Source organism: Rhipicephalus microplus, unplaced genomic scaffold (genome assembly GCF_043290135.1).
Source record: "Rhipicephalus microplus isolate Deutch F79 unplaced genomic scaffold, USDA_Rmic scaffold_14, whole genome shotgun sequence".
NCBI classification, from domain to species: Eukaryota; Metazoa; Arthropoda; class Arachnida; order Ixodida; family Ixodidae; genus Rhipicephalus; species Rhipicephalus microplus.
Window position 1 is genome coordinate 36,300,116 of NW_027464587.1, and position 24,188 is coordinate 36,324,303.

General features: G+C 44.0%; 1 protein-coding gene across 1 annotated transcript in view; it reads right to left on the reverse strand.

Annotated features, from left to right (window-relative positions):
• LOC142784403 (beta-scruin-like) overlaps window positions 1–24,188 on the reverse strand; it is a 315,658-nt gene that overhangs the window by 241,251 nt on the left and 50,219 nt on the right. Inside the window, exon 4 of the mRNA XM_075882771.1 lies at window positions 22,702–22,938. Coding sequence (XP_075738886.1) covers window positions 22,702–22,938 — 237 coding nt within the window. The remainder of the gene's footprint in view (window positions 1–22,701; window positions 22,939–24,188) is intronic.

Here is a 24,188-nt window from a genome sequence, read left to right on the forward strand (position 1 = left end):
TCTGTATAGCACCTGTTATTCTTCGTAGAGCACTTAACTGCATATATACATTCTTGCACAAGAAGAAGCTGCATCGGTGAATTATCAAAAGCTTGGAGTTTATTTTGGTATCCTACTCTTGCAGTTTCATTATTTCAGCTACTTTCCTCCAGTTCTTTAGTAGTTATACGGCGGCGTTTCAGTAGCCGTGCTTGTGCCTTATTTAGAATGGACCTTGCTTGACGCAAGGCGTCAACTTTGTGTTTCTTGGTAGGTACCACAGACAGCCTGATGCGCTTCAGTGGTTGCCGTTGTTCCGCTTGAGCAGCCTGCCGCTTTGCATGAATCCTGAGAGTATCAAAGAGACTGCTGCATGCATGACATATGCTTTCTTTTTGTAACAACACTTGGCACCGTTTATGCCTCCCTTTGCTTTGGCAGTCAATGAAAGCACACTTGGGGGCCACAGAAGGAAGATCCTTCAAACTGGGTCTTCCACCACAGACATCTACACTGTCAACCGTTTTCAAGATATGTTCAATTTCCGATGCCATTGCAGCAAAGTTATTTACACCCATTGCGTTACAATCAACCGGCTTGCCAAATATATGCACTTGCACAGTCAAGTTACATTTTACATACACAGTTGTTCTGTGGAAAAGCGCACATCACCCATCACTTGCGCGAAGCAGAGAAGCATCGTGGAACTTGAGGTCACGATACCCTTTCAAGTAAATTCAATGAACACCCCATGATGGCATTGTAAGGCACTAAGTTGATGCAGGACAGAACATTTCATCAAAAGGTGAAAATGCTCGGGTCACTTGCTGCGACGACATCGCTGTTTTCGTTGACTTTAGCATCTCAATTTGGGGCTGTTGCTGCTTGCTGCTCTGCTTAAAACCCGTTGCTGGTACCGCCTGCGCTGGTACCCTTTTTTATTTTTTTGTCTAGGGCAAAATGAGTTTCTTGCTCACAACCAGACACTGACATGCAAATTTCGGCGAAACAAGCGTTTTAATGCTGTAATCCTTCATTCTAACACATCATCGCCTTGTGTGTTAACTTCCTGCTCCACGTATGACAAAATGAAGTACTGGAGTATTGTGACGTCAGCTTATTTTTCAATGGTGAGGGTTTACATTGTTCTAACTCTTCAGAGTACTGTGCGTCACGTCAAACAAGCTTCCACTGTTTTTAGTGAATAGTTGCTCACCAACTCAGATTGTTTGGTGGTGTCTCTGATGTGATGTTAATGGTGTGTAGAGCAGTACTTGGCTATCGCGTGGTTGTAGATTTTTGTATTGGGCTTGACATTTGGGCATGTTTCTCCTTACTGTCTTGCCGTGAATGTTGACATGGTATGAAGATTTGGTGCCACAGGTTCTGTGACGTATCTTGTCATTATATGTAGGAGTTGGCAAGGAATGTTGTGGGCGTGTGTGAAATTTCGGTTTATTTGCATCTTGCACAGAAATAGACCTTCGTAGAATGAAAGCATAGGCTCAGCGTTTGGGCAGCAGCAAATCATATGCTGCAGCCCAAGGCACAAACACGAACCATTTCTTCAGTGTCGTTGGGCTTAAATAGTTCAGACCACATGCTTTTTAGTGAATCACGAGCTCGAGGACACGAAGTTTCTTTGTCCAGTCGGTGGGTTGTTACCGATGGCAGTGTTTTTGGCCAATAGAGGACTGCATAGCCGTAATTTCAGGTGATCAGACTCCGTGCAGAATTGAGTAATAATTGTGAAGGCACATAGCGGGGGGCCGCATTCTGTTCCTGCATAATGTAGGACACCTTTACTCATTTCGCGAGCAGTGAACTTGAACTGCTTCAACTGCAGTGCCAGGACACAATTACTTAACAAACGACTGAAATTCTTATGTCTCTGTACCACACCTAGGCACTAGAGATCAAAATATTCATCTGGCTGAACAGTCCACATCTAACAGATAATAACCTTTTCTCATTTTCGCGGGGTATTGTACTATGATAGACCCTTCTTTCTGCATTGTTGGTATGTCTCTCGACGGCTTCAATTAGCTTTTTACTTGTCTTGTCTTGCCTTTTTATTAAGTTTCTTTGTTTAGCAAGCATGGCTTTAAACGTTCACTGTTAGAAGAAAACACGGACCGAGTTCTTTTGCCAGTTATCAAATTCACGGTGCTTGCCTCTCTGTTTTGGTATGGCATTCTGTTATGATCCAGAAAAGTCATTTGTGGGTTGTGATAAGTCTGCAGGCCTTCATCAGTAGCAACTACGTCCTTGCAATCTGATTCCACCATGAAGTAGTATTACGCCTGACCTGAACGTCACGTGGTGTGTGTGAATCGGAAGGGAGGGGTGAATTATGCTAATTCAGTACTTGTGAACTAAAGAATGTTGTCATTCATTAGCCCTGATGGTATCGTTTATCTTGCAAAATGTTTCCTTGAGTCTTTTGTAGCTGCAAAGGCTGTGATTGATGTTACTGCATTCACTTCTCTAAAGTTGCTGGCCAACAGAAATATTTGGCTCTTGTATATATGCGCCTACTCTGTCTTATAATATTTTTGTTTGAGTGTGGCAATAGATATTTCCTTGGTAGTGCATGAGCTGTTTTGTTTTATTTTATTTAAACACTTTTTTATGTTAAACATGTATTTTCACAATACCTGTCTATTAGAGCGTGTCGTTGCTGCGTGTTGCTTGTGCTTTGATGCCTTGGTATGTGTGCAAGGGTCTGCCTTTTCCTTGAAAATACTTAGACTCTGGCTGATTGCTTCTAGTCGACCTACGACCATTTCATGCATGAGATACTTTTGAAACTGTTTCCAAGGTTGAGTCCCCTAGTTTCACCAGTTTCATGTGTACCTCTTCTTTGCTCATCCAGGAAGTTACTTGGTCGGGTTGCATAATTCTACGCTGACCTTAGTTATAAAGAACTCGTCTTTGCCTTGAGGCCCATAATAAATGTGTCAAAGGCTTCCTCCGGCTTTTCTGCTTGCTTGCCAATACTTGTTATGCGTAAATTTATTGCCTTCTGGGCTAAGCAGCCATAAAGTTTTTGAATTTTTGCTACTAATGATGTACGAACAGTGCAATATTCTACATGGGGAAACAAAAAAGAGGCACACAGCGGCGAGTATTTTTTGAGGTTCTAGCACTGCTTTCTTGGCACACCTGATTCCGTGTCGTACGCAACAGTTACATCTGATTCTGAATTAGTCACATCAGTACAACTCTTACGTTGTACTATCTTGTTCTTTTAACTATCTGTCGTCACGCCTTATTCAAAGCGCTGTTTTAAAGACTTCCAGTTGCCTTGAAAATATCTTGTGTAGCACATCTCTGATGGTACAGTCACGATGTTCCTCAGAACTTTTGCACTCGGGCAACAATGTCACTTCAGTTCTCTCGCTACGCAGCCATGGCATGTGCTCATTTAAAATACATCCTTATCTTGATGGCTGCTTGGCGGCTCTTCCTGTTTTTTTGTAAGCGGTTTCAGAATACCTGATATTGTTAGTCACGTCTGTAGCTAAAAAGGGATCAAGAATGGGTTGGGTAGCTAAACTAGGTGCAACTCGATGCAAAACTAGGTGCGACTCAAGCAGGGTGATGGCCTGACCCGATGATGATACTGAGTGTAAAAGCAGAACTGAAAACATTGCAACGCACGAGTGTTTTTTACAACCAGACAGTAACAATAAAATGGACAGGCGATTTGTAACTTTCAAGTCTGCACGCATACATGTAAACAGGAAGCTTGCCTACAACTGGCTTTTTATTGCCTGGAAAATTGGTGCCTGAATTCCTTTTACGGTGCCCTAAAAGGCTTGCCGTTTCACATCTCTTTCTCACGTACGAATTATTTTTTTATTTATTTATTCACATACTGCAGCCCATTAGGAGCTATAGCAGGAGTGGGTGACAAAAAAATTCACTGTGTTTTGTGTATCTATTAACAGACATAACAGGCACGCGCAATGTGCTCCGCAACGTGATTGCGTTCTTGTGTTTCTTTTTTTTTTGCCAATGCAGTCACTCTTTGTGAAGAATATACGGTGTGGTGTTAGAGGTCTTGTCAGGCGGCTCATGAAGTTCTCTTTCATCTACTGCACTACAGCAATCATGTATTGTCAAATAAGAGAATAAAAATGCAGGCTGCGGCTACATAAATAAATCCTATTCGTTGAAGGATTAGTGTTTCAAGAATATAAGCTGAACTGTTGTCTGCATTGTTTGCGCTTCTTCTATTGCTTCCTCAACCACAATAACTAGCCACTGTCAGCCGTTATTCAAATGAGTACACAAAGTTTAACAAGTTTGCATTTGCGTTATTGGATGTTTCAGCGATTATGTTCTTCATGTTGTCCCTACGTCGTCTTTTAAGCATAATCTTGATGTCTATATATAATGTTGAAGCAATGTTATTATCTGATAGTTCTGGCCACATTAAAACCGTCACGTTAGGGCAACGTAATAATTTGAATGTTGTCGCCTCATTAAAAGCATCAAAATAGGACAGCGCGATCATTTAAATGTTGCCGAAACTATAAAAACGCTCTGTCATGGCAAAGTATTATTATGAACGTTGGTGAAATGTTTTGTTTTTCTGTCTAACGTTGCCGCACAATCATTGTATTTTTGACTTAACGTTCTGCGTTACATGGGTGATTGAGCCAAGTTATGCTAGTGTAAAGGGGAAGAAGAGCGATGTGCTGTAGTAGGCCACGACCATAGCCTGAAGAGCCAAGCGTGATCTGTTTTGATCCACGCTTTGATTTGTGGGCCGGTTGACGCCGCCACTCTCAGCGTTCATAAGCCTCCTGCTTAAGTGCTGTACTTGAACCAACAAACCCCATTACAGAGTGGCCGAGGTGTGGGGTATTGAACCTGGACCTCCGCAGCAGGAGACTGCTCGGTCCTGCTGAAATAGCCCCCGAAAACACTCAGCAAGAAGGCACCACCAGACTCAGCCTCCAATAGTCATCATACCCACCGGGTTACGCGTGCGTGACCCACCTTTCTTCAACGGCACTGATCAACAAGAAGCCAAACATTGGCTGTCAACCTTTGAAAAGGTGGGCGCGAGCAGCAAGTGGGGCGACCCTGCGAAGCTTCTATAGTTAAATTCTACCTGAAAGCGGTCGCGAGTATCACCAGTCCGAATTCGGCACCTGGAGTGTTTTTAAGCAACGAATTGTCGAAGTCTTTGGCTGCACCGAGGTACGCAAGCTCCGTGCTGAATAGCGCCTGCGGAGGCATGCACAGCTGCAGGGAGAAGGCTTCGCGAACTTCATCAAGGACGTGGTCGACCTTTTCAAGCGCATTAACCCTTCTATAGCCGAGGCAGACAAGACTCGAAGCATCTTGAGTGGCATAGCCTATGCAGCCTTCCAGATGCTGCTGATCAAGGACCCATGCACCACTTTGTGCAGAGCTTCAAGGAGCTGTGAAAACAACGGCTCTTGATATTGCGGCCAGCGGCTACAGATGAAACTCTCGCGGCGTTGACCTTCGATGGTGAACAAAAACCAACGCTTATGTCGAAAATCAAGTGATTTGTTTGCGAGAAAGTGGCTCGACAACTTTCATGCCTCTCATACTCACCGACAGCAGATGCCACTACTGAGCGTATCACACCAGCCCTCGGACAGATGATAAAGGAGCAAGTCTCCGAGGCACTGCCATCCGCCTCTAAGGCAGAATCTGTCGCCAAGCCCCTAACTTACGCGGCCAATGCTGCAAGCCCACCACGACCGGTACATTTGTCGACATCTCAACAGGGTGAGTGCCAGCGACACCCAGTACACAGCAATGCTATGGAAGCTCCTGGCGCACCACTGACAACCGACCCATTTGCTACATGTGTGGGTACTCGGGCCATATTTCACGCTTATGTCGCGGGTGCTTCGCGGCGACCTCAGCTGCACCGAGATACACAAAGTACTCTTACTGAGCCCCCTGTACGTCGTGCAATAAAAACTGCCACCTCAACATGCCCGACTGCCTGTTGATCGTGAAACGCTACCAGCAGAACGAGACTGCTGACGCACTTCCGAGTACCAACGCTCCACTTTCAGTCGTTCATCCTCACCACGGCGCAGATCTTTGTCGCCCCTGCGTCGCCGACCGAACCCGCTGCAGACGGAAAACTAATTTCCGCAACTCCTGAGGCACGAGCTGCGTCGTCGTCACAGTGTGTAATGTTGAATTCCAATGGCGGAGTCGGTGCAGCCGACCGACTTCGCGAGTGAGCACTCGACTCTGGCGTAGAGCAAATCCTCCAAATCCGCCATCGGAACACAACCCGCCCTGCTGGAGCAAAGCGGAAGCTGCCGCGTTACCCATAATACCTTGCGCGTGGTCTTTTCCGCTGTCTGTTTCCCACGTAGTTTACCAGCATCGCCGCATCGTTCGTTTGCTTGTTCAGCGCTATTCACCTGTGTGGAATGGATATCATGCCAAGCGTGCAACAGCTATTGTCCACGATGTCTGCTGTCACTATCGAGTAGCAAAAGCATTGCCGCACGCTTTGCCGAAGTAGCCGAGCCGTCCATGCCGTCCGCCATTATCAACACAACTCGCGCCGCGCCAGTCGCACCCCAAGCAGGCAAACGTGTTAAAGGAAATGCGTCACGCTGAGTTCCGGTCCACTCCACCGATTTTAGCGGAGCAGTTTTTCCTGCTCCACGGAGGGACTCCCGCTCTGAATCCCCTCCGGCTCTCTCATTGGAACGTTTGACTCTCGCTCTCACTCTGTCATTGGAACACACTTGCTCTGAAAGGAGAAGAAAAACTTGCTCCGACTCCGCCATTGGAATTGAACATAAGTCCTCGCCTGCCATCCGCCAATGTTATGCAATTGTTCGTCGAAGCTTTGCGTACTTTTGCGCTTCATGATACTGGAGCTGCACTATCCGTTATCTTTCAGAAACTTTGTCGCTCTATAAGAAAGGTCAACAAGCTACATTCTAGGTTCTCGCCCATAGTGCAAGCGCGGAGCGTGTACGGCCAGAGTCGTCATTCAACACGTTTTGTATCAAGTAACGTCTTCGCCACGTGTTCGCATGATGCAATACTTTGGTTGGGATTTTTCGTCACGCCACCGTGCTGTCATTAACTGTGCTGGTGCTATAGTGAAACTTCGTGTATTTGGTGATGTCGTGCGTGAGGACGCACAACGACCTTGTGCCAGCAATTTTGTTGTTGCCACTGCCGCAAGCTTCCAACCTCTTACTGCTGCCGTTGTCCCTGCTTAATAGACTGAATTTTCTGGCACTGCCGTTGCCTTCAGCCATCCGATATTTTTAGTCGCCGTCACACAATGTCGTAGCCATTTGTCGTTCTACCGCTCCATCAGCATACGACTAGGCTGTTTGTTTTGAACCTTAGCTTATGCCCTCTCGTTCTGCAGAGTAACGAGATGCTTGACCACGTCCAGCCTGTCGATAAAAACACCATCGTGCCCATTGAATCCTGCGAGACTAGTCAGAAACTTCAGGAGAATGCTGTGGCTCCTGGTTTTCATACGGATGATGGCTGCTTGAAAGTATTTCATCGCTCCATCGACAGTGCGCTTGCTGAAGATCAACGGGCAGGGTGAATTGCGCTTCTTCTTGAGTTTCGACATTCATTCAACTTTCCGCTAAAATCACAGAGCAACACCGACACCAGTGCTCACAGTATCGACACTGGAAGTCACACTCCTTTGCTGCAACGCTTCTACTGCATCTCCGCAGCGGAACGTTATATCATCGCGACGCAAGTGAATAACATGCTTGTGCACGGTGTCAACACGCCTTGCGAGACGCCTTGCGAGACAACATGCGAGACGCACTGTTATACAGAAGATACTACCACGTAGATGGTCGCAAGAGGCCCCTGGTGATACCAAAACATACGCGATATGATGTATGTGCGCATTTCCATGCTGATCCGCATCAAGCTCACGCTGGCGCATTGAAGACGTACCAACGCTCCACTATCGCTGCTACTGTTGTGGCATATACACCTTTGTTCAGAAATATATTCGAGTCTGTTCAATGTGCCAACAACGCAAGACATTTGCTCGTTCACGTGGATTGCTGCAGCCTCAACGAAGCTCAGCAAGCCCTTTCGACTGGGTTGGCATCAATCTTCATGGACCGCTCCTTTACACCGCGGCTGGTAATCGATAGGTAATCGTCACCGCGAACCGTCTTACGAGACACGTAGAAACAGCTTCGCTACCTTCCACTCGTGCTCGAGACGTCACCAATTTCATTCTCCGACGATTTGTACTACTTCATGGTGCACCACGCAAACTATTACGCGATAGAGGGCATGTTTTTCTATCCGAAGTTTTTCAAGAACTCCTCCAAGCGTGCCGCACAATTCACCGCATCTCTACAGCCTGCCACCGCAGACGAACGTTCCAACTGAGTGCTTCAACCGATCGTGTATTACCAGGACGCAGTCAACAACAGGCTTTTCACCTTTCTTTGTTCTATATGGCCGCAAACCATGCACCAACTGATGGCCCTCTATAGCGTGCTGCGCAATTCGAGAAACAAGGCTGAATTTGGTAGTGTCTAGGCCATACGGCACAATGGTGTCAAGGATTGAAAGTTCAAATCAAGAAAGAAGAGAATATGTGCAGTAGGAAGTTTGTGAGTCAGCTGGAATCATATTTTATACGCCATGTATTACTGCTTCGGGGGTAGCATGGCACAATGCCCAAAATGATCCTAGTTTGGAAGATGTGCCAATTAGAAAGCATGACAGTTCTTCTTTAGTGGCGATGAGTCCCCCCCCCCCCACCACGTGCAATTTGGTGGTCAAGTAGAAAAATGTGGAATCTGGCAAGTCAGCCATTGCCTCAGTATCTGAAATGTCATCAGTGAGTCATGCTTCTGTTAGTAGTACAATATACTACTGTCGGATGACGGTGCTCAATTAGACAGGAGCACGCGTTTAGGAAGACAACTACGTATGCTAGTAGAAAGTACTGAGAATAAAGGTTAACTTTTGTGCTTTTACGGCGCTGATGGCGTGCTTGCTGACGGCGACATGATTCCTATGATACAGCCCTGATAATTCCTACTACATAGTGAAACGTATATCGCTGTTCTCCATTAGGCAACGTTTTGATCTGTAATGAAAATGGTATATATTTGCTTCTATAAAACGCAACAAGGGACTTTATTGCAAATCAGACACGACGCGTGAATTCTTTACTAATACTGAAGTTTGTGCCTTTTAAAGCCATTCACCAGGATAGATTCTTTAGTTTTGAAGGATGAAAGCATGACTACCGGAGCGCACACTCTGTATCTCTGCACTCGACTGCAACACCACAGTATTTCAAAGCTGGGTTTCACAATTATTCCATGGAATTGGGCGTGAGCTTGCTTTGGGTCGGTGTTTGCAGAGCCAGAATATCAAGTTTTCAAGGTCGTCAATGTGGCCTTCAATGTCACACACACCATAGGTTACTTGACCCCTCTTGGAGTCAAGAGTGTCTGCTTCTCTTGGGAGAGGTAAAAGATGTTGACAATGACAGTGGCCTGACCAGCAGATAACTTGCGCAGTTCTTTGAAAATGACCTTCTGAGGACCATGGTTCGTCTCAAGGTCTTATTGTAGTAGAAAAGCGCTCATTACATCAATATACTTAGAAATAAGTGCATAGGCTCATCAACTATGTACTACAGCACGTCCCACAATACAAATACCTCGGCCTCCTTTTCACTACAAACCTATTATGGTCTCATCACACCGACATACCTTGCAACAAAGCTCTAAAAATTTGAGTATCCTAGCTTTTCGTTACATTTAGCGCCAAAGAAAGCAAAATTGTTACCTTGTGAAAGCCTCGTAAGACCATTGCTAGATTATGGCGCCACCTTATGGTACTGCTGCTGAATTGGCGACATAAAACGCATTCAATCCACCTAGAAAAAAAGCAATTCATTTCATATACAGATGGTTTGACTGCAATGTCTCATCGTCATCCCACCTAACTAATCATGGCTTGACTCCACTTTTTAAAAGACGCGACATAAAGTCTCTCAATCTTTTGCACTCTTCTTTTCGATTCGCCTCAGTACTCGTCGCACAACAAGTATAAAACACCTGGCAAAATAACATTCACCAGAAACATTGATGCCCTCAACGTATCCGTATTAAATTATCACACAGACCTCTGGAAATTCACTTTTTCTTTTGGTGTATTGCACTGTGGAATACCCTACCAGGTCACACTTGATCGTTAAAAAAAAATGAATCTTTGAAGACACTAAATGTTGCTATGCCCTATTTTTTATTTCTAGCATTGAAGAAATTATACAGTATTTTTATGGTACTTTTGTACTTTTGAAAACACACCTGTGATTGTGTTTTCTCACTTGGTCTCATTCTTTTTTTCTATATTAATTACTGTTCTGTATCTACTCCGGCGATATCCACTTAACGGAGCTGCTGTGTGTGAAAATGAATGAAGCAAATAAATAATGGGGAGAGGGTGCCGGAATTTACGGAAAGGGCGCAAAGACAGACCCATACATAAAACAAACTGGTGTCTTTTCAAAAAATAATTGCACTACCTCAGTCGTTCTTACATCCCCACTGTAATGGTAACAGAGCGACCACAGACACCATGGTTTAGTGTGGCACTAAAGTGCCTAAAAAACAAAAAGAAGCGGCATTACCGGTCTGCTAAGTTCTTAAACACAGTGCAAGCGTGGGAAAAGTACCGCGCCACTGAAAAAAATGTTCGATTTACTTGCTGCAAAATTCAAACGCAACTTCTCTGCTTCAACGTTACCGAACATGCTTAACATTAACCCCAAGCAGTTCTGGAGCCCCGCCGCGGTGGTCTAGTGGCTAGGTACGCGGCTGCTGACCCACAGGGCGCGGGTTCGAATCCCGGCTGCGGCGGCTGCATTTCCGATGGAGGCGGAAATGTTGTAGGCTCGTGTGCTCAGATTTAGGTGCACGTTAAAGAACCCCAGGTGGTCAAAATTTCCGGAGCCCTCCACTACGGCGTCTCTCATAATCATATGGTGGTTTTGGGACGTTAAACTCCACATATCAATCAAGCAGTTCTGGAAATTTATCAACCCAAGCGCATCTAAAATGTTGTCACTCTGTGATGAAAATGATCAACCCATTCCACTACATGATACCGCACGTGTGTTAAACGGTGTTTTTTGCTCGGTATTCACCGAAGAGCCAGATAGCGAATTGCCCTACTTGTCCCCGACTGAATATCCCGTAATGCAAGAAATCGTCTTTGAGGCTGCTTGTATTGCTGCCTTAATCGACAGCCTGGAGATGACATCATCATCTGGCATTGACGGCATCAACGCCAAAATACTAAAAAGTACAAAGCAAGTCACCAGTGTTATTCTCTCTTGCATATTTCAGCCATCGCTTTCCACTAGTACCCTACCACATGACTGGAAGGTGGAAAAGGTCATCCCATTGCCCAAGAAAGGTAACCCAGCGTCACCGAGAAACTATCGTCCCATCTCACTAACGAGTGTATGCTACAAAATAATCCAGCACATTCTTCATTCACATATTGCGAAGTTTCTTAGCTCTGTTAATTTGTTTCATCCCAGTCAGCATGGCTTCCAGAAGGGCCTTTGCTGTGACACACAACTGGCTCTCTTCATTAATGACATCAGTTCTATGCTTTAAACTAACACTCGCGTTGACGCACTATTTTTGGACTTTCAAAAAGCTTTTGATAAAGTACCCCATAACCACCTATTCCTGAAGCTGTCTCGCCTAAACCTTCATCATTTTGTTTTCCACTGGATACGTGAAGTTCTGTGTTACCATCAGCAGTTTGTATACGTTAACGAACGCTCCTCTTCTCTCACACCTGTTACATCCGGGGTTCCTCAGGGAATGGTCCTCGGACCCATGCTCTCTCTCATATGCATTAACGATCTTCCAAGTAACATTTCTTCCCAGATACGATTGTTTGCAGACGACTGCGTGCTATACCATCCTAATAACAAGAATAACGGTGTTTTATTCCTACAATCTGACCTCAGTCAAATTGAAGATTGGTGCCGCAAGTGGCTTATGTCATTAAACGCATCAAAAACCCCCCTTCTCACTTTTCATCGAAAGAAGTCATACCCGGATCGTGATTACATAATAAGTGACTCTTTAATATCCCCTGTTAGCACCTACAAGTACTTAGGAATTAACCTATCATGGCAAATCCACAAAACCAGCATAACAAATTCTGCTAATCGCGTTCTTGGTTTCCTGCGGCGTGATATCCGATTAGCACCCGCCTCAGTCAAACTTTTAACGTACTGCTGCTTAGCAAGGCCAAAGCTCGAATATGCATGCGCCCTGTGGGACCCATACCAAGATAATCACATTGTCATGTTTGAATCAGTACAGAATCGTGCCACACGTTTCATTTTTTCGGACTATTTCTATAACTCTAGCTCATCAAAACCCAAAACGCAAGCCAACCTTCCCAGGCTTATATCACGCCGTCGAGTCGCCCGCCTTTCTCTCTATTTGATAAGTTCTTTCACAAGTCACCCCAAGCCGATCTCATTGCTCCCGCACACCGCCACTCAAGCCGGACCAACCACGAAAAGACCGTTTACCCCCCTCAAGCCCACACTGTCTCCCATGCCTCCTCTTTCTTTAACAAGACATCAAGGGCCTGGAATGACCTTCCCACCAAGGCAGTGCTCTATTCCGACCAAGCAATCTTTCAATGCATCATAGAAGAGCGGTTTTTGTAGATATGCCTACCCCTCATGTAAAACCCCTTCCTGTAGGGGTCTTTAAGGTATCATAAATAAATAAAAAAATAAATAAATACATACAAATGATAGGAAAGGGGTGGGCTGCGATGAATTTCGGGGAAAACTTGCATACGCCTATATTCAAAACAGATGTGATGTGACGTCACTTGATAACCTGTGCCACTTAACTTTTTTTGACACTGTTTTAAAGTATGTCACCACGGGCGTCAGCAATCTTCTCGGAGTCCTTGGAGCGCCACAACTTTTTTTCATTCCTTGAACGACTCGAACTTCATCGGCACTCCAAGAAACACGGAAATTGCACGCAATCTTTTTCCTTGTGCAAATTTATAGCTTTTACATTGAATCTTCGACAGGACATAACGGCAACACACTACATCAACTTGAAAACAAAGACTAGTAACATCTGGCTTTGGCTGCGGATGGCTTGGGTTTGAATTATTTTAACATGTTGCTTGATTGGGCTGGTTGGTGCTGCATGGTTAAGCACTTATTCGTCTGCCTTCAATAGTTTTTTGCACAAAAAACATCATTTCTTGAAAGAAAAAAATTGTGTATGGTAGTTACTGAAATCATTTCAACATTTAACATTCAAATTTGTTTATTTGCAGGGAAAAAATACAGATTTTTTTCCCGCGGGAGGCCAAGTCTAAAGGCTAAAAGCCTGACGAGGTCCCACCGCTATTAAGCAAAAAAAAAAAACTGTCTGCATCAGTAACATATACATTTACACATCAGCAACATACAACTGTATACATCGGTTACATATTTCATTGGTAGAAGATACTGGCATGGCATAATTATTTCTTTTATATAATCGAAATAATCTAACATTCAGTACGTGCATTTTTGGCATATACAAACAGAGGCACACATTTTAAAATAGGCTTTGTTCCACACATTGTTGGAGCAAATCCCATTTTACAATCACAGTAAACAATCATAAAAATTTATAGAAGCAGAGCATACCGTTACTCTTACATGTAAATTACTATGGGTCTACAATGACGTCAGTCGAAAGAAGAAGTGATTTAAGATGAGATTTAAATGGTTTAGAATTCAGTGTAAAATCTGTATTCCATTTTTGAAGATTTAGCAACTGAAAAAACTTTGTAATCAATGTCCTGCTTTCCGTAATTCGTGCGTGTTTTCTTAGTTTTGCGGGAAAATTTTCTGAAGCCATATTTAGTTGATATAGTTCGTGGGTAGCAATCCTGTAGTTTATGTTTATGAATATGTTGCATTAGCTTAAATATATAAAGTTTTCTAACAGGCAAAATTTTGTGTTTGAGAAAAAGTGTTTCAATGTCTAGGTACCTGGGATGATCTTTATATTTTTCTATGATACGAAGCACGTGCTTCTGTAATGCTGTTAATCTATCATACTTACTCTTAGTTGTTGTTCCCCATGCCAACATTCCATATAGAAGTTTGGAGTAGAACAAGCTATAATACAGCGTTTTAAATAACCATGAGGGGAAGAGGAAAGCAATTTTACTCAAACACCGCACCGAACAAGCTAGACCTGTTAAGAGACAATTAACGCGAGGCTTCCATGACAGGTGCTCGTGAAACCACACTCCTAAAAATTTTTGTGTACTGACTTGTTCTAGTCGCTGATCGCTGAACGAAATGACTAAATTATCATTTATCCGCTTGTTTAGAGGTATGAACATAATAAATTTTGTGTTCTGTGTGCTTCATATTAATTTGTTTTTTGTTAGCCAGCTTGAGAGCTTCGAGAGGTATAGATTTGTTGAAGCTTCTACTTTCTGAATGGTGGAGCCTGTAAAAAATATTCCTGTGTCGTCAGCGAACATTTTAATTTCGGGTGTGTACTGAACCTCTGTAATATCACTTCTATCAAAACGAAAATAGTGACTTATATTGAAAAACATATCAAATAAATAAATAGTTTAACGACATTCTGCAATTTTGTTCTAACAGAAGACGTGCTTTGACTGCTTCTACAATGGACGTAGTAATGCGCCCTATACTTTAGATACTTGTCATCTACAGTGATTGTATCTGCGTTCTCAGTGAATCAGAAGTTGTCTGTGAAGCAGTAGTGCTTCTACGTAGGGCAGCAAGTTATCTTTTAAGGCAAGCTAATTAGATGCATTGAAGCAAAGGGAAGCTGGTGCTATCCCTTTATTTCGCTGGTACACGCGGCACTGCCGGCACCACCATGTGCATTATTATAGTTCCCCGTGCTGCGTTCGTAATCGAGCGAGACAGCTACTTAGTGGAACGCCGCCAGATGCCGGGGTCAACCGCGTGTCACTCAAATTACGCGTGATAGCCAACTAAGTTTTAAGAGAGATCAATAAGGAAACTTCAATTGCTCAAGCTTGTGTGCAAGCGTGAAAATGCTTGTTTTTTGACTCGTTTCATTGGTACTTTTTAGCAAAAGTCACCAGAATAGTGTGTGGCATGGATAAGGTCACGAAATATATGTCCACAATAATGGGTACGACTGCATATCACACCTCGCAAACGCTAGAGGATAGCTGTATGGCACGATTATTTGTTTCATTATTTATCAATTACCAGTGATGCGCAAGTAACTTAGCAAGCTGATGCAGCAGTCTCGCGCTCCACAGGTCATAGTATGTGATCGCGGGCTCCAATTCCGATCTGTCAAATGCACTTCCTTTTTGTTCCCCAATCACTATTTCTTTTAGTGTGTTGAGTGCTCGAACTATAGAAAAACAAAATTATTCAGTTAATACTATTATTCAGTTCATGCATTATTCATTTCCTAATATACAAATGTAACGACTGGAACTAGTGATTGAACTGAGCAAACAATGGGGGGGTACGAAGTCAAGGGATAGAAAAACCGCATTGTTCATTGTTTACAAATGCACTCTTCGCAAAAGGAGGTGCTATGCAATAGGCAGCACCATAGAACTGCGCTTTTAGCAGGCGTGCTCGGCTAGTTTGAAAAAGCCAATGTTACGCACACAGACGTTTGTTTTCTTGCTTCTAGGCTGAGACATCCACTGAGAACCGCAGGCTGGCTAGCAATTAGGAAGGTGATACACACAGCGCCTGTATATGCTATTGTGCGTTACCATTGAAAGTGAACCTATTGCAAAAACCAGTGCCACGGGGTACCAGCGTTCAGCGCCATGCCTGATTATGGGCCCTGTATCGCGCTGGTACTGGGACGCTGGAGCAACAGCGCCTCAGCACCAGCGCTGGGTGGCCCTGGGTAGCCTGCGCAAAATAGCTTCACACGAATAAAGCGGGGATGCCCATTTGCCATAAATAAATAAATAAAAATAGTGGTAAAAAGCAATATTTCGCACGTTTACAGTAAAAATAAAAAAAAAAAAACGTCAGATCCCACGTGCCTGGCGATTGGCGATATGCGAAACAAGTGGAGGGAAGGTGACCATGTTGCATTTTTTTATTTAGCGACACTTCATGAAATGACGCTAAATATATGGAGAAATGTACGCACAGACATATGTTGAAGAGTTGCAGATGTTTACATAACTAGTTGTTTGCAGTTGCGCAATGACGCCAACTGGAACATGCTTATTAGAAACACCAGAAGGTGATATGAAGCGCCGATGCACCCGAGAATGCTGGCCCTGAACACTGCTACATAAATCGATTTCAGCGCCTGGCAACTAACCAAAATTGACAAAGGCTGTATCAAGGAATACATATGTAATGTTTATGAAATTGGGTAGGCAGCACTGCAATTACTTTCGACGTTTCACGAAGATCACGTCTATTTGAAAAGTAGTTCCGAGGCCTGGCATAACTCTATGGTCAAATGCTTTGTAGCCTCGTAGAATGCGCAAGTGTGTTCTTGTTGTTCTTTGGTAGATACTAATTGTCAATCACCCAGCGGCACATACCCGCCCGTGCCACTGTCTGGCGGGAAGTGTTTGACGACGTACACGACGGTATTGCGACATTATTCATGTCTTGACCAGTGCGTCGTGTCCGTCAAACCATCTTACCCTCCCAAGCTAATTTTGGTTCACGCCAACCTAAGGGGGTGCCCACGAGAGCACCCAAACGTAAGCAGCTCGATAGATAGATAGATAGATAAATAGATAGATAGATAGATAGATAGATACATACATACATACATACATACATACATACATACATACATACATACATACATACATACATACATACATACATACATACATACATACATACATAAATAGATAGATAGATAGATAGATGGATGGATAGATAGATAGATAGATAGATATATAGATAGATAGATAGATAGATAGATAGATAGATAGATAGATAGATAGATAGATAGATAGATAGATAGATAGATAGATAGATAGATAGATAGATAGATAGATAGATAGATAGATAGATAGATACGCTCAAAGTCGCCTAAGTTCACTAAGAAATGCTTCGCATATAAAAATAAAACATTCAACTACAGTATTCAACTTCTCACCTTCTAATTGCAATCCGAGCAGCCACAGATTGTCGGATGTTGCTGCCGATGTTGCTTTTTCCTTTGATAGTCTATTCTCGCACTTGCTACTGGTCCACAATTACAGATGATTTTTAATGACCTGTTCGGTACATATGCGCGCACACGATTGAATATTGACTATTTTACTCGTGCAAGCGACCATATAGCAGTACACAGCTGGCGTGTCGCTGTACAGATTCATAGATATATCGACACCTGCAACTAAAAAGCACCGAAGAAAATACTAGTGCAATCCACTGAAAAAGTATGCCAGTGTGTTAGTTCACTAAGGTGTACGAAATACGAACTCATAGCTGCGTATTCTTACATACGAGTCAGCGAAATAATGGTTTTGCTCTACCATTTTGGCAATTCAGCTTTTTCTCTGTTCTTGATGTGCTGGTTGAACCTCCCATCCTCTGAGGTGCCGGGAACGTCATGTTTGACAAGTGGTTATAAACCTTCAGGACAAGACTGCCAGAACTGCCAAGACCTAGCGAATGAATAAAGTGTAAATCTAAGGTTTGTTGTCCTTTTTTAGACACAGTAATAATGACAACTAGCAGAGAAATGTAGAGCTTTGTATAACCAGTAGCGTATCCAGGGGTAGTCCCACAAGGCCCGTACGCTGCCCTCCCTCCCGATGCATTTTGACATGCAAGCAGACCACGAAAGCGCCTTGCGCCAAGCCTGCCGGCTCAAAACGCAATACAGATTAAGGGGTTACATCCCCCCTCCAAAAAAAATATCTGCCGAGATGACTCTTGAGAGTGATATTCACATGTCTAATCCGATCAAACAATCATTATCGAAGTAACAAACAATTTATTGGGCATCCCAAATAGATCACTCACAACAAAACATGGTTGATCCATCCGTCTTGGGAATCCATATACCATGACAGAGAAACTTGTCTTTACAGAAGTAGTTAAATGTTTGATGCACAATGTAAAAGCGCGCTTGGACAATGTATCTTGATATTTGACAGGTATAGCAGCGTTTAACTTGAGCGCACTAACACTGACTATTAGGGTATACATCACCCTAACGCCGACTAACAATCGTGATCAATGAATGAACAAACCAATGTGGTCATAGATGCTTCTGGTAGCTGCAGTAAATAGCGGTGTGAGCGGAATCAGATAAAGCAGTGACACAGCCAGCACAATCGCCAGTGAACGAGTGCCGTACTTGATTATGATAGCGTACTTGCGGCACGTCCAAGTACTGAATGCCACTGCCTCTCTAGAGAGAAACGCAACACACGTCAATTATACATTGCTGGCCGGCTGCGATTTATTGCGGGACGAGGAAAGAACGCAGAGTTAAAGTCAAGTTATCATGGTTAGAGAGCTCTAGTTACCATAGCCAGGTGACGCAGAGCTATTTTTACTATGAATGAAAGGAAAGAGCGATGCCTATGCGATGAAGCCCCTATGCTACGGGTAATGTCACCACCTTGCATTGTGTTTCTACCGACAAATTAGCAATTCTGTTGGAAACATGCCCAATGGAAAGAAAACGTTAAAACGACGCGTTTTAGAACTAATTGTCAGTGTCATTATGCATTACTTGACATTAGAAATAATACTGTGAAAAGAGTATTAGACATAAAACGGCTGATTGTGATGCTTGCAGAGCATGTAGCCGTGGTGGTAGGTTAGAGCACTGCACGGGCCTGGGCCCGCCCGAAAGCCCAGGACCGGCCTAGTGCGCAGACCAGTCGGGCCGGGTAAGGGCCAGTTGGGTCGGGCCCCGGCCAGGCTCGTGCCGGAGAGCTTTGGGCGTGGGTGGGGCCCGGGCGTGCGTCAGGCTCAAATCAGGCCCAGGTCTCATACGTATCCATATAACGACGCGGGTACGCTGTTTTACTTTGGTTTAAGGGGTTTAATGTAGCAATTTGACACTATTTAAAACGCTGCATATGTGGGCTTTGGCTAATTTAGAAGACTTTAAGTCAATTAGCCTACGCAGTAATTGTGTAGTACACGACGCCTAGCATTTTGCTCCCTCGGCATGCTACACGTTATCTTAGGCAATCTTAGTATGAGTTTATACTATTGAGTAAAAGAAGCTCTTGAGCACCGTTTAAGGAAAGGTTTACCAGGTGGTATTGCTGCAAGAGCAACGATATCTTGCCCACAGTAGTGTATATATTGTGTATGCGTATCTCGGGAAACCTTCCGAGTATGCAGCTAAGTTCTCACGCCCACCGCTCCTTTTCCCAGCTGCATGACGGCGTAGACTGGTATACGCACCGAGTGAGTCAATAATATATAAAGAACTATATTTCGCGCACTAGAAGTGCATGATGTGGAGTGACTCATCTCAGATGGGCATATCGATGTTGCCCCCTATCTATGTTGCCGATTTGTTGTGCTAGCGAGGCAGCTTCCTATATGTACCATCTGGTAATTTGCAAGTAATACTCAACTTGCATTTCCATTGTATAGAGCATATTTTTGGTTTTTACGACCTCTTCTGTCTTTACGATATTTTGTCCCTCATTCATAGGTGCACTAATTTGCCAAACTGCAAACGCGCGACTCTAAAGAATGTAAAAACTCTCCCTTGGCTAAAGTGGATAAGAGATCTAAAAAAGGTGTTGAATATAACGACGAACTGCTGCAGTATCGCTTGTAACGCAGAGATGTACTGTCACGGCTGTAATATACTTTACAGTTTTTCTTTGAAATGCAGAAACAACTTATCGTGGTTAGAGTTGCTAAGATGAGAGAACTAGCCATGACTCCAATTTTGTTTGACATTGCTCTGAAATTATTTCTTAAATGTGTTACAAGTGTAAATAACTGCATATATACAAAGAATCAGGTAAATTTGTGGCCCTGAAAGAAATTCTCGAAACACTCTTTAGAAGTTCCCATGTGTGCTGCAGGTATCCACGGGACAACCAAAGATTGGATAGTGCTTCGTTTATGCTGAAGGCATATTTAGCTAAAATAAATCGGGCCAGTCCGAAACTTTTCCGGCGTGGGCTGGGCTAGGGTGGGCCAGCGCAAGGATTTTTTAGGGCGGGCCGGGCCCGGGCTGAAAAACTTGACCCGTGCAGTGTTCTATAGTAGGTAGCGTGCTCAACCTGTGTCATCTTGAACCGAAAGATTGTATGTTCAATTTTCGTTTGACGGACTCCTTTTTTTTGCTTTGTGACATTGCGTAAATTTTGACATCGTTTTCGAGACGAAAACACGTCATTGAAGTACTTGTGCATCCTGGACTAAGAACTTTTGTGTTAAAAATGGGGCGAAAATGAGCGGACCTTGATTAGTCGAGTGTTCAGGCGTCCTTACACACATTCGCTACGGGGGAAGCAGTTACTGTTGCAATGAGATGTGCCATGGCAAAAGAGCAATGCTTACAGCAGTCCCTCCCCACGCTTTCATTTATGATCTAGCGTCATCACATTGTTTAGACCAAAGCCATGCCCTGTGCAGCAGCGTACAACGAGCTCCGTCAAAGAGCATGTTACGTAGTTGGCACTAACAACCCTTCCTTTGCTGGCGATTGCTTGGTATTTTCCTGCTGAAGTCACTGATTTAGTTAAATCACATTGCAATTCGCACATCGTACTTGTAGATGACCCCGTACAGATCGTCCGCCGGCGTACGTTCTCTGGGTTTCGTAAACATATGTCCCAGCGTGTAATGAGGCTAAAGAACGGCTAGCTTACCCAGCGGATGCAAAGGTCGCCGAGCAGGGTCTACTACACGTTGTGGAGCATAGGGATTAGAATCAATGATCATCATCCTCGCTCGTTACGCACTACCCGGTGCAGGTGCAAAACATAATTAAAAGCTCACTCATGCTTACTAATGTTTCCTGAACCCCCCATTCAACACGCTCTGCCCATTTCACGTCCCCGTGGTTGCTAATCTGAGTAGCTCTCATAGGCTGCAGAATGCGCTGAAGTAAAATTGGTAATTGGTTGGTAGGGTGGCGGCACCTGTTGAAGCGGATATGAACCACACCAACATCTCTGCCGCCAGAAGGCGTGCGGTCTGCCGTGTGCATTGTGTGATGGCCTCCGAGATTGAGCGATACCTTTCGGCGTAGCATCTCCAAGGTTCATACTGGTAGGAGCTCACATCATCGAGCTGGCTTAAGAGAGCTCTGTGATCGCCAGAGATGCTAGCGCCCCTCATGAGTTGAAAAGGCCACGTAGATGTGAGAATGAGGCTATTATGTAATTGTCTTTAGTGACCTTGGTACACGGTGTGACACTAAATTAGTGGTTCGAATGGTTTGATGATGCTCTAGCCTAACCGCTCACAAAATTTCCAAAAACGTAAGACAGATATCGCGTAATCGCAGCTCTCCTTGGCGCTTCTGATTTCGTAACTTTAAGTACGAGTTATGAATGATTGAGTCCACGAAGGACATTTTTATGGAAAGTGATGACTCACGGAGATGTCTTCAGTGAGACCATTCTTCAAAAGCAAATAGGGTTAGGCTAATTACCCCGTTAACTCCCCCATTTGTTCGAGTAAAGTGGAGCTTTCTACGTTTTATGAATACATTTGATTGCATTGTATGTAATAAATTGCTTATTCTATTTGTTAACGGAAAAGCAAAACTGTTACTTTTTCATGGCAATTGTAACTCCGACAACAAACTTTTCGAAATTCTCGTATCTAAAACTGTTACAGTTACAATTCTTGGCGTATATAATTGTAAGAGTAACATTGTTACTTTTTACTAGTGACGTGCTTGAGTACCGAGATGCCTTTTTTTTTTGCCCTGTCCTACGTACGAAATGCAAAGAAACCTACCAAATAGCGGCTACCAACAAGTCCGCAACGCACCCATTGTGAAATGTCCATCTCGGTCTATTTATTCAAAGCAGGTGAATTATGGGTTACGTTCAAGTAAGAAAACACCCGAACGCAAACAACTGCAACAACACTGTTAAAATTACACCAAGAACATGTGCGCACATGTACACGGTAGTGACCTGCTGTGCGCATTCAAGAATTATCTTCCTTGAAAAGTAGCACAGAAAGAGAGCTGACACAGCTAGTTCTGTTTTTTATATCTCTCTGAAGAAAAAAAATCAAAATTTTCAATGAGGTCACTTCCTCATACACACTGTACAATGTCACTTGCTGTTGTTTTTGAACATTGGTCCGATGGTAGAACACGCTGCTCGCTGCATGGAGCACGCGAGATCACATTGTCCCTAATCAAGAGAAGATGCCGCGGTGAACGGGGTTTATAATTGGGTAACTATTCAGGACTGCATTATTTTTTCAGTCTATTTTTTACATATGTAGAGACCCTCGACTTTTATTCTCGGTCGAACGCGACTAATTGTTGTGTAACCTGCCGCGTCATGGCTCCTTTAATTAATTCCAGATCAGTTGCTTACGTGTCCCCGGACTTCTTTCGTTATGGACTAGACATGGCTGTGCGCGTCTCTATGCATCCTTGCAACATTTATTTGTTTGTGAAATGGCAAACCCACCTGCAGCGCGCGAATAGGAACTCCATCGCCCGCAGATGGCGACACGGGTGAACCACCATCGTCTTCCTCCTCGGCCGAACCGGGTGAGCTCACGTGCTGTGCGGCGGCCCGAACCCTGTCGCCCTGTTTTTGCCGTGGCCTACGGCGGCACCCCACAGCTGCTGTAGGTGGTGGCGACAGTGACGAAGCACGGCTGCTGCTAGCCACGGTGCTCGCATCCCCCATGCCTTTTTCAGGCTGAAGAAGCACCACGTCAGGACGAAAGCAGAGATATAGTTCCTAATGCAAGACAATAGCCTACGGTGTTGGAATATCAGTAATTTAGCAAAAAAACTAAATTACGGCACTTCTGTTATGTAAAAAGGTAGCGGTGGGCCCTGTATTTCACACAGCAACTTTTCCCTTCATCTGTCCGTCATCAATGTATTGATGCAAAATGACCATAATACTATTTATTTATATTAGGATAATAATATTATTTTGTATGGTAAGGCAGTACAGCTGCACTCCTCGTTTCCCAAGAATGCCTTCCTGGCACTTCTCAAATTTACATTTTGTGTGATTCGATTTTGTTCATCGCTACAAAGTAACGTCCTTTTTAGAGGTAACATTTAGTGGCATGAGCCCAAATCCACGAGTGCCGATAGTTATAGGGCGAGAACAAAACGACGACACCAAGACAAGAAGGACACGAAAGACACGAGCGCTAACTTCCAACTAAGTTTATTGCGCAGAGAACGAAAATATAAAGAGGAGACAGTAATCATGTGATAAACACCATATGACACAAACAGCAGAACATGAGTAAGAGAAAAACAAAGGCAAAAAACACAAAAACAAAAGCACAGAAAAACGGCAAGGAAAAATCTATAAGAAAACGAAACAGAAAGGTAAAGATATTATAACTACCTTCGCGCACCGAAACCTTCGAGGAACCTGAGTTCCTTCTCGGACAGAGCCACGGAGGGCTTGCTAATACAAGGCACCTGTTCGTGGGCCATCTGCGCGGCCTCAACAATGACTCGGGTGCGCTCATCTCTGTGCTTGTACAGCGTCGCTGTGTCCTTGAAGAGGGGAACACAATTGCACTCAGTGCAGTGCCGAGCAAGAAAACCATCTTTCCAGTTTCTAACATTGTTAGCGTGTTCTCTAAGCCGATCGATCAGACACCTTCAGGTCGTTCCGACATAACAAGCACTGCATGAAAGGGGGGTCATATAGACAACGTCCCGGGAGCAGGCCGCATACCTGTTTCTATGTTGAACTCTGCATTCCGTTGATGACTGCGTTTTCTGGGGGTTTGTAGATTTGGTGAGGCTGATTAATTTGAACGGTGCCGAGAACAGGACACGAATTTCAACACGTTTTTTGATTTTCTTGAGCCTGTGTGATATCCGATGTTTGTTAGGAATCGCGGCTATCCTTTCACGTTCTGTATCCGTGTTGCTCGGATTCTGTCGCTGCCTCTGCTCTGCCTTATTAGTCCG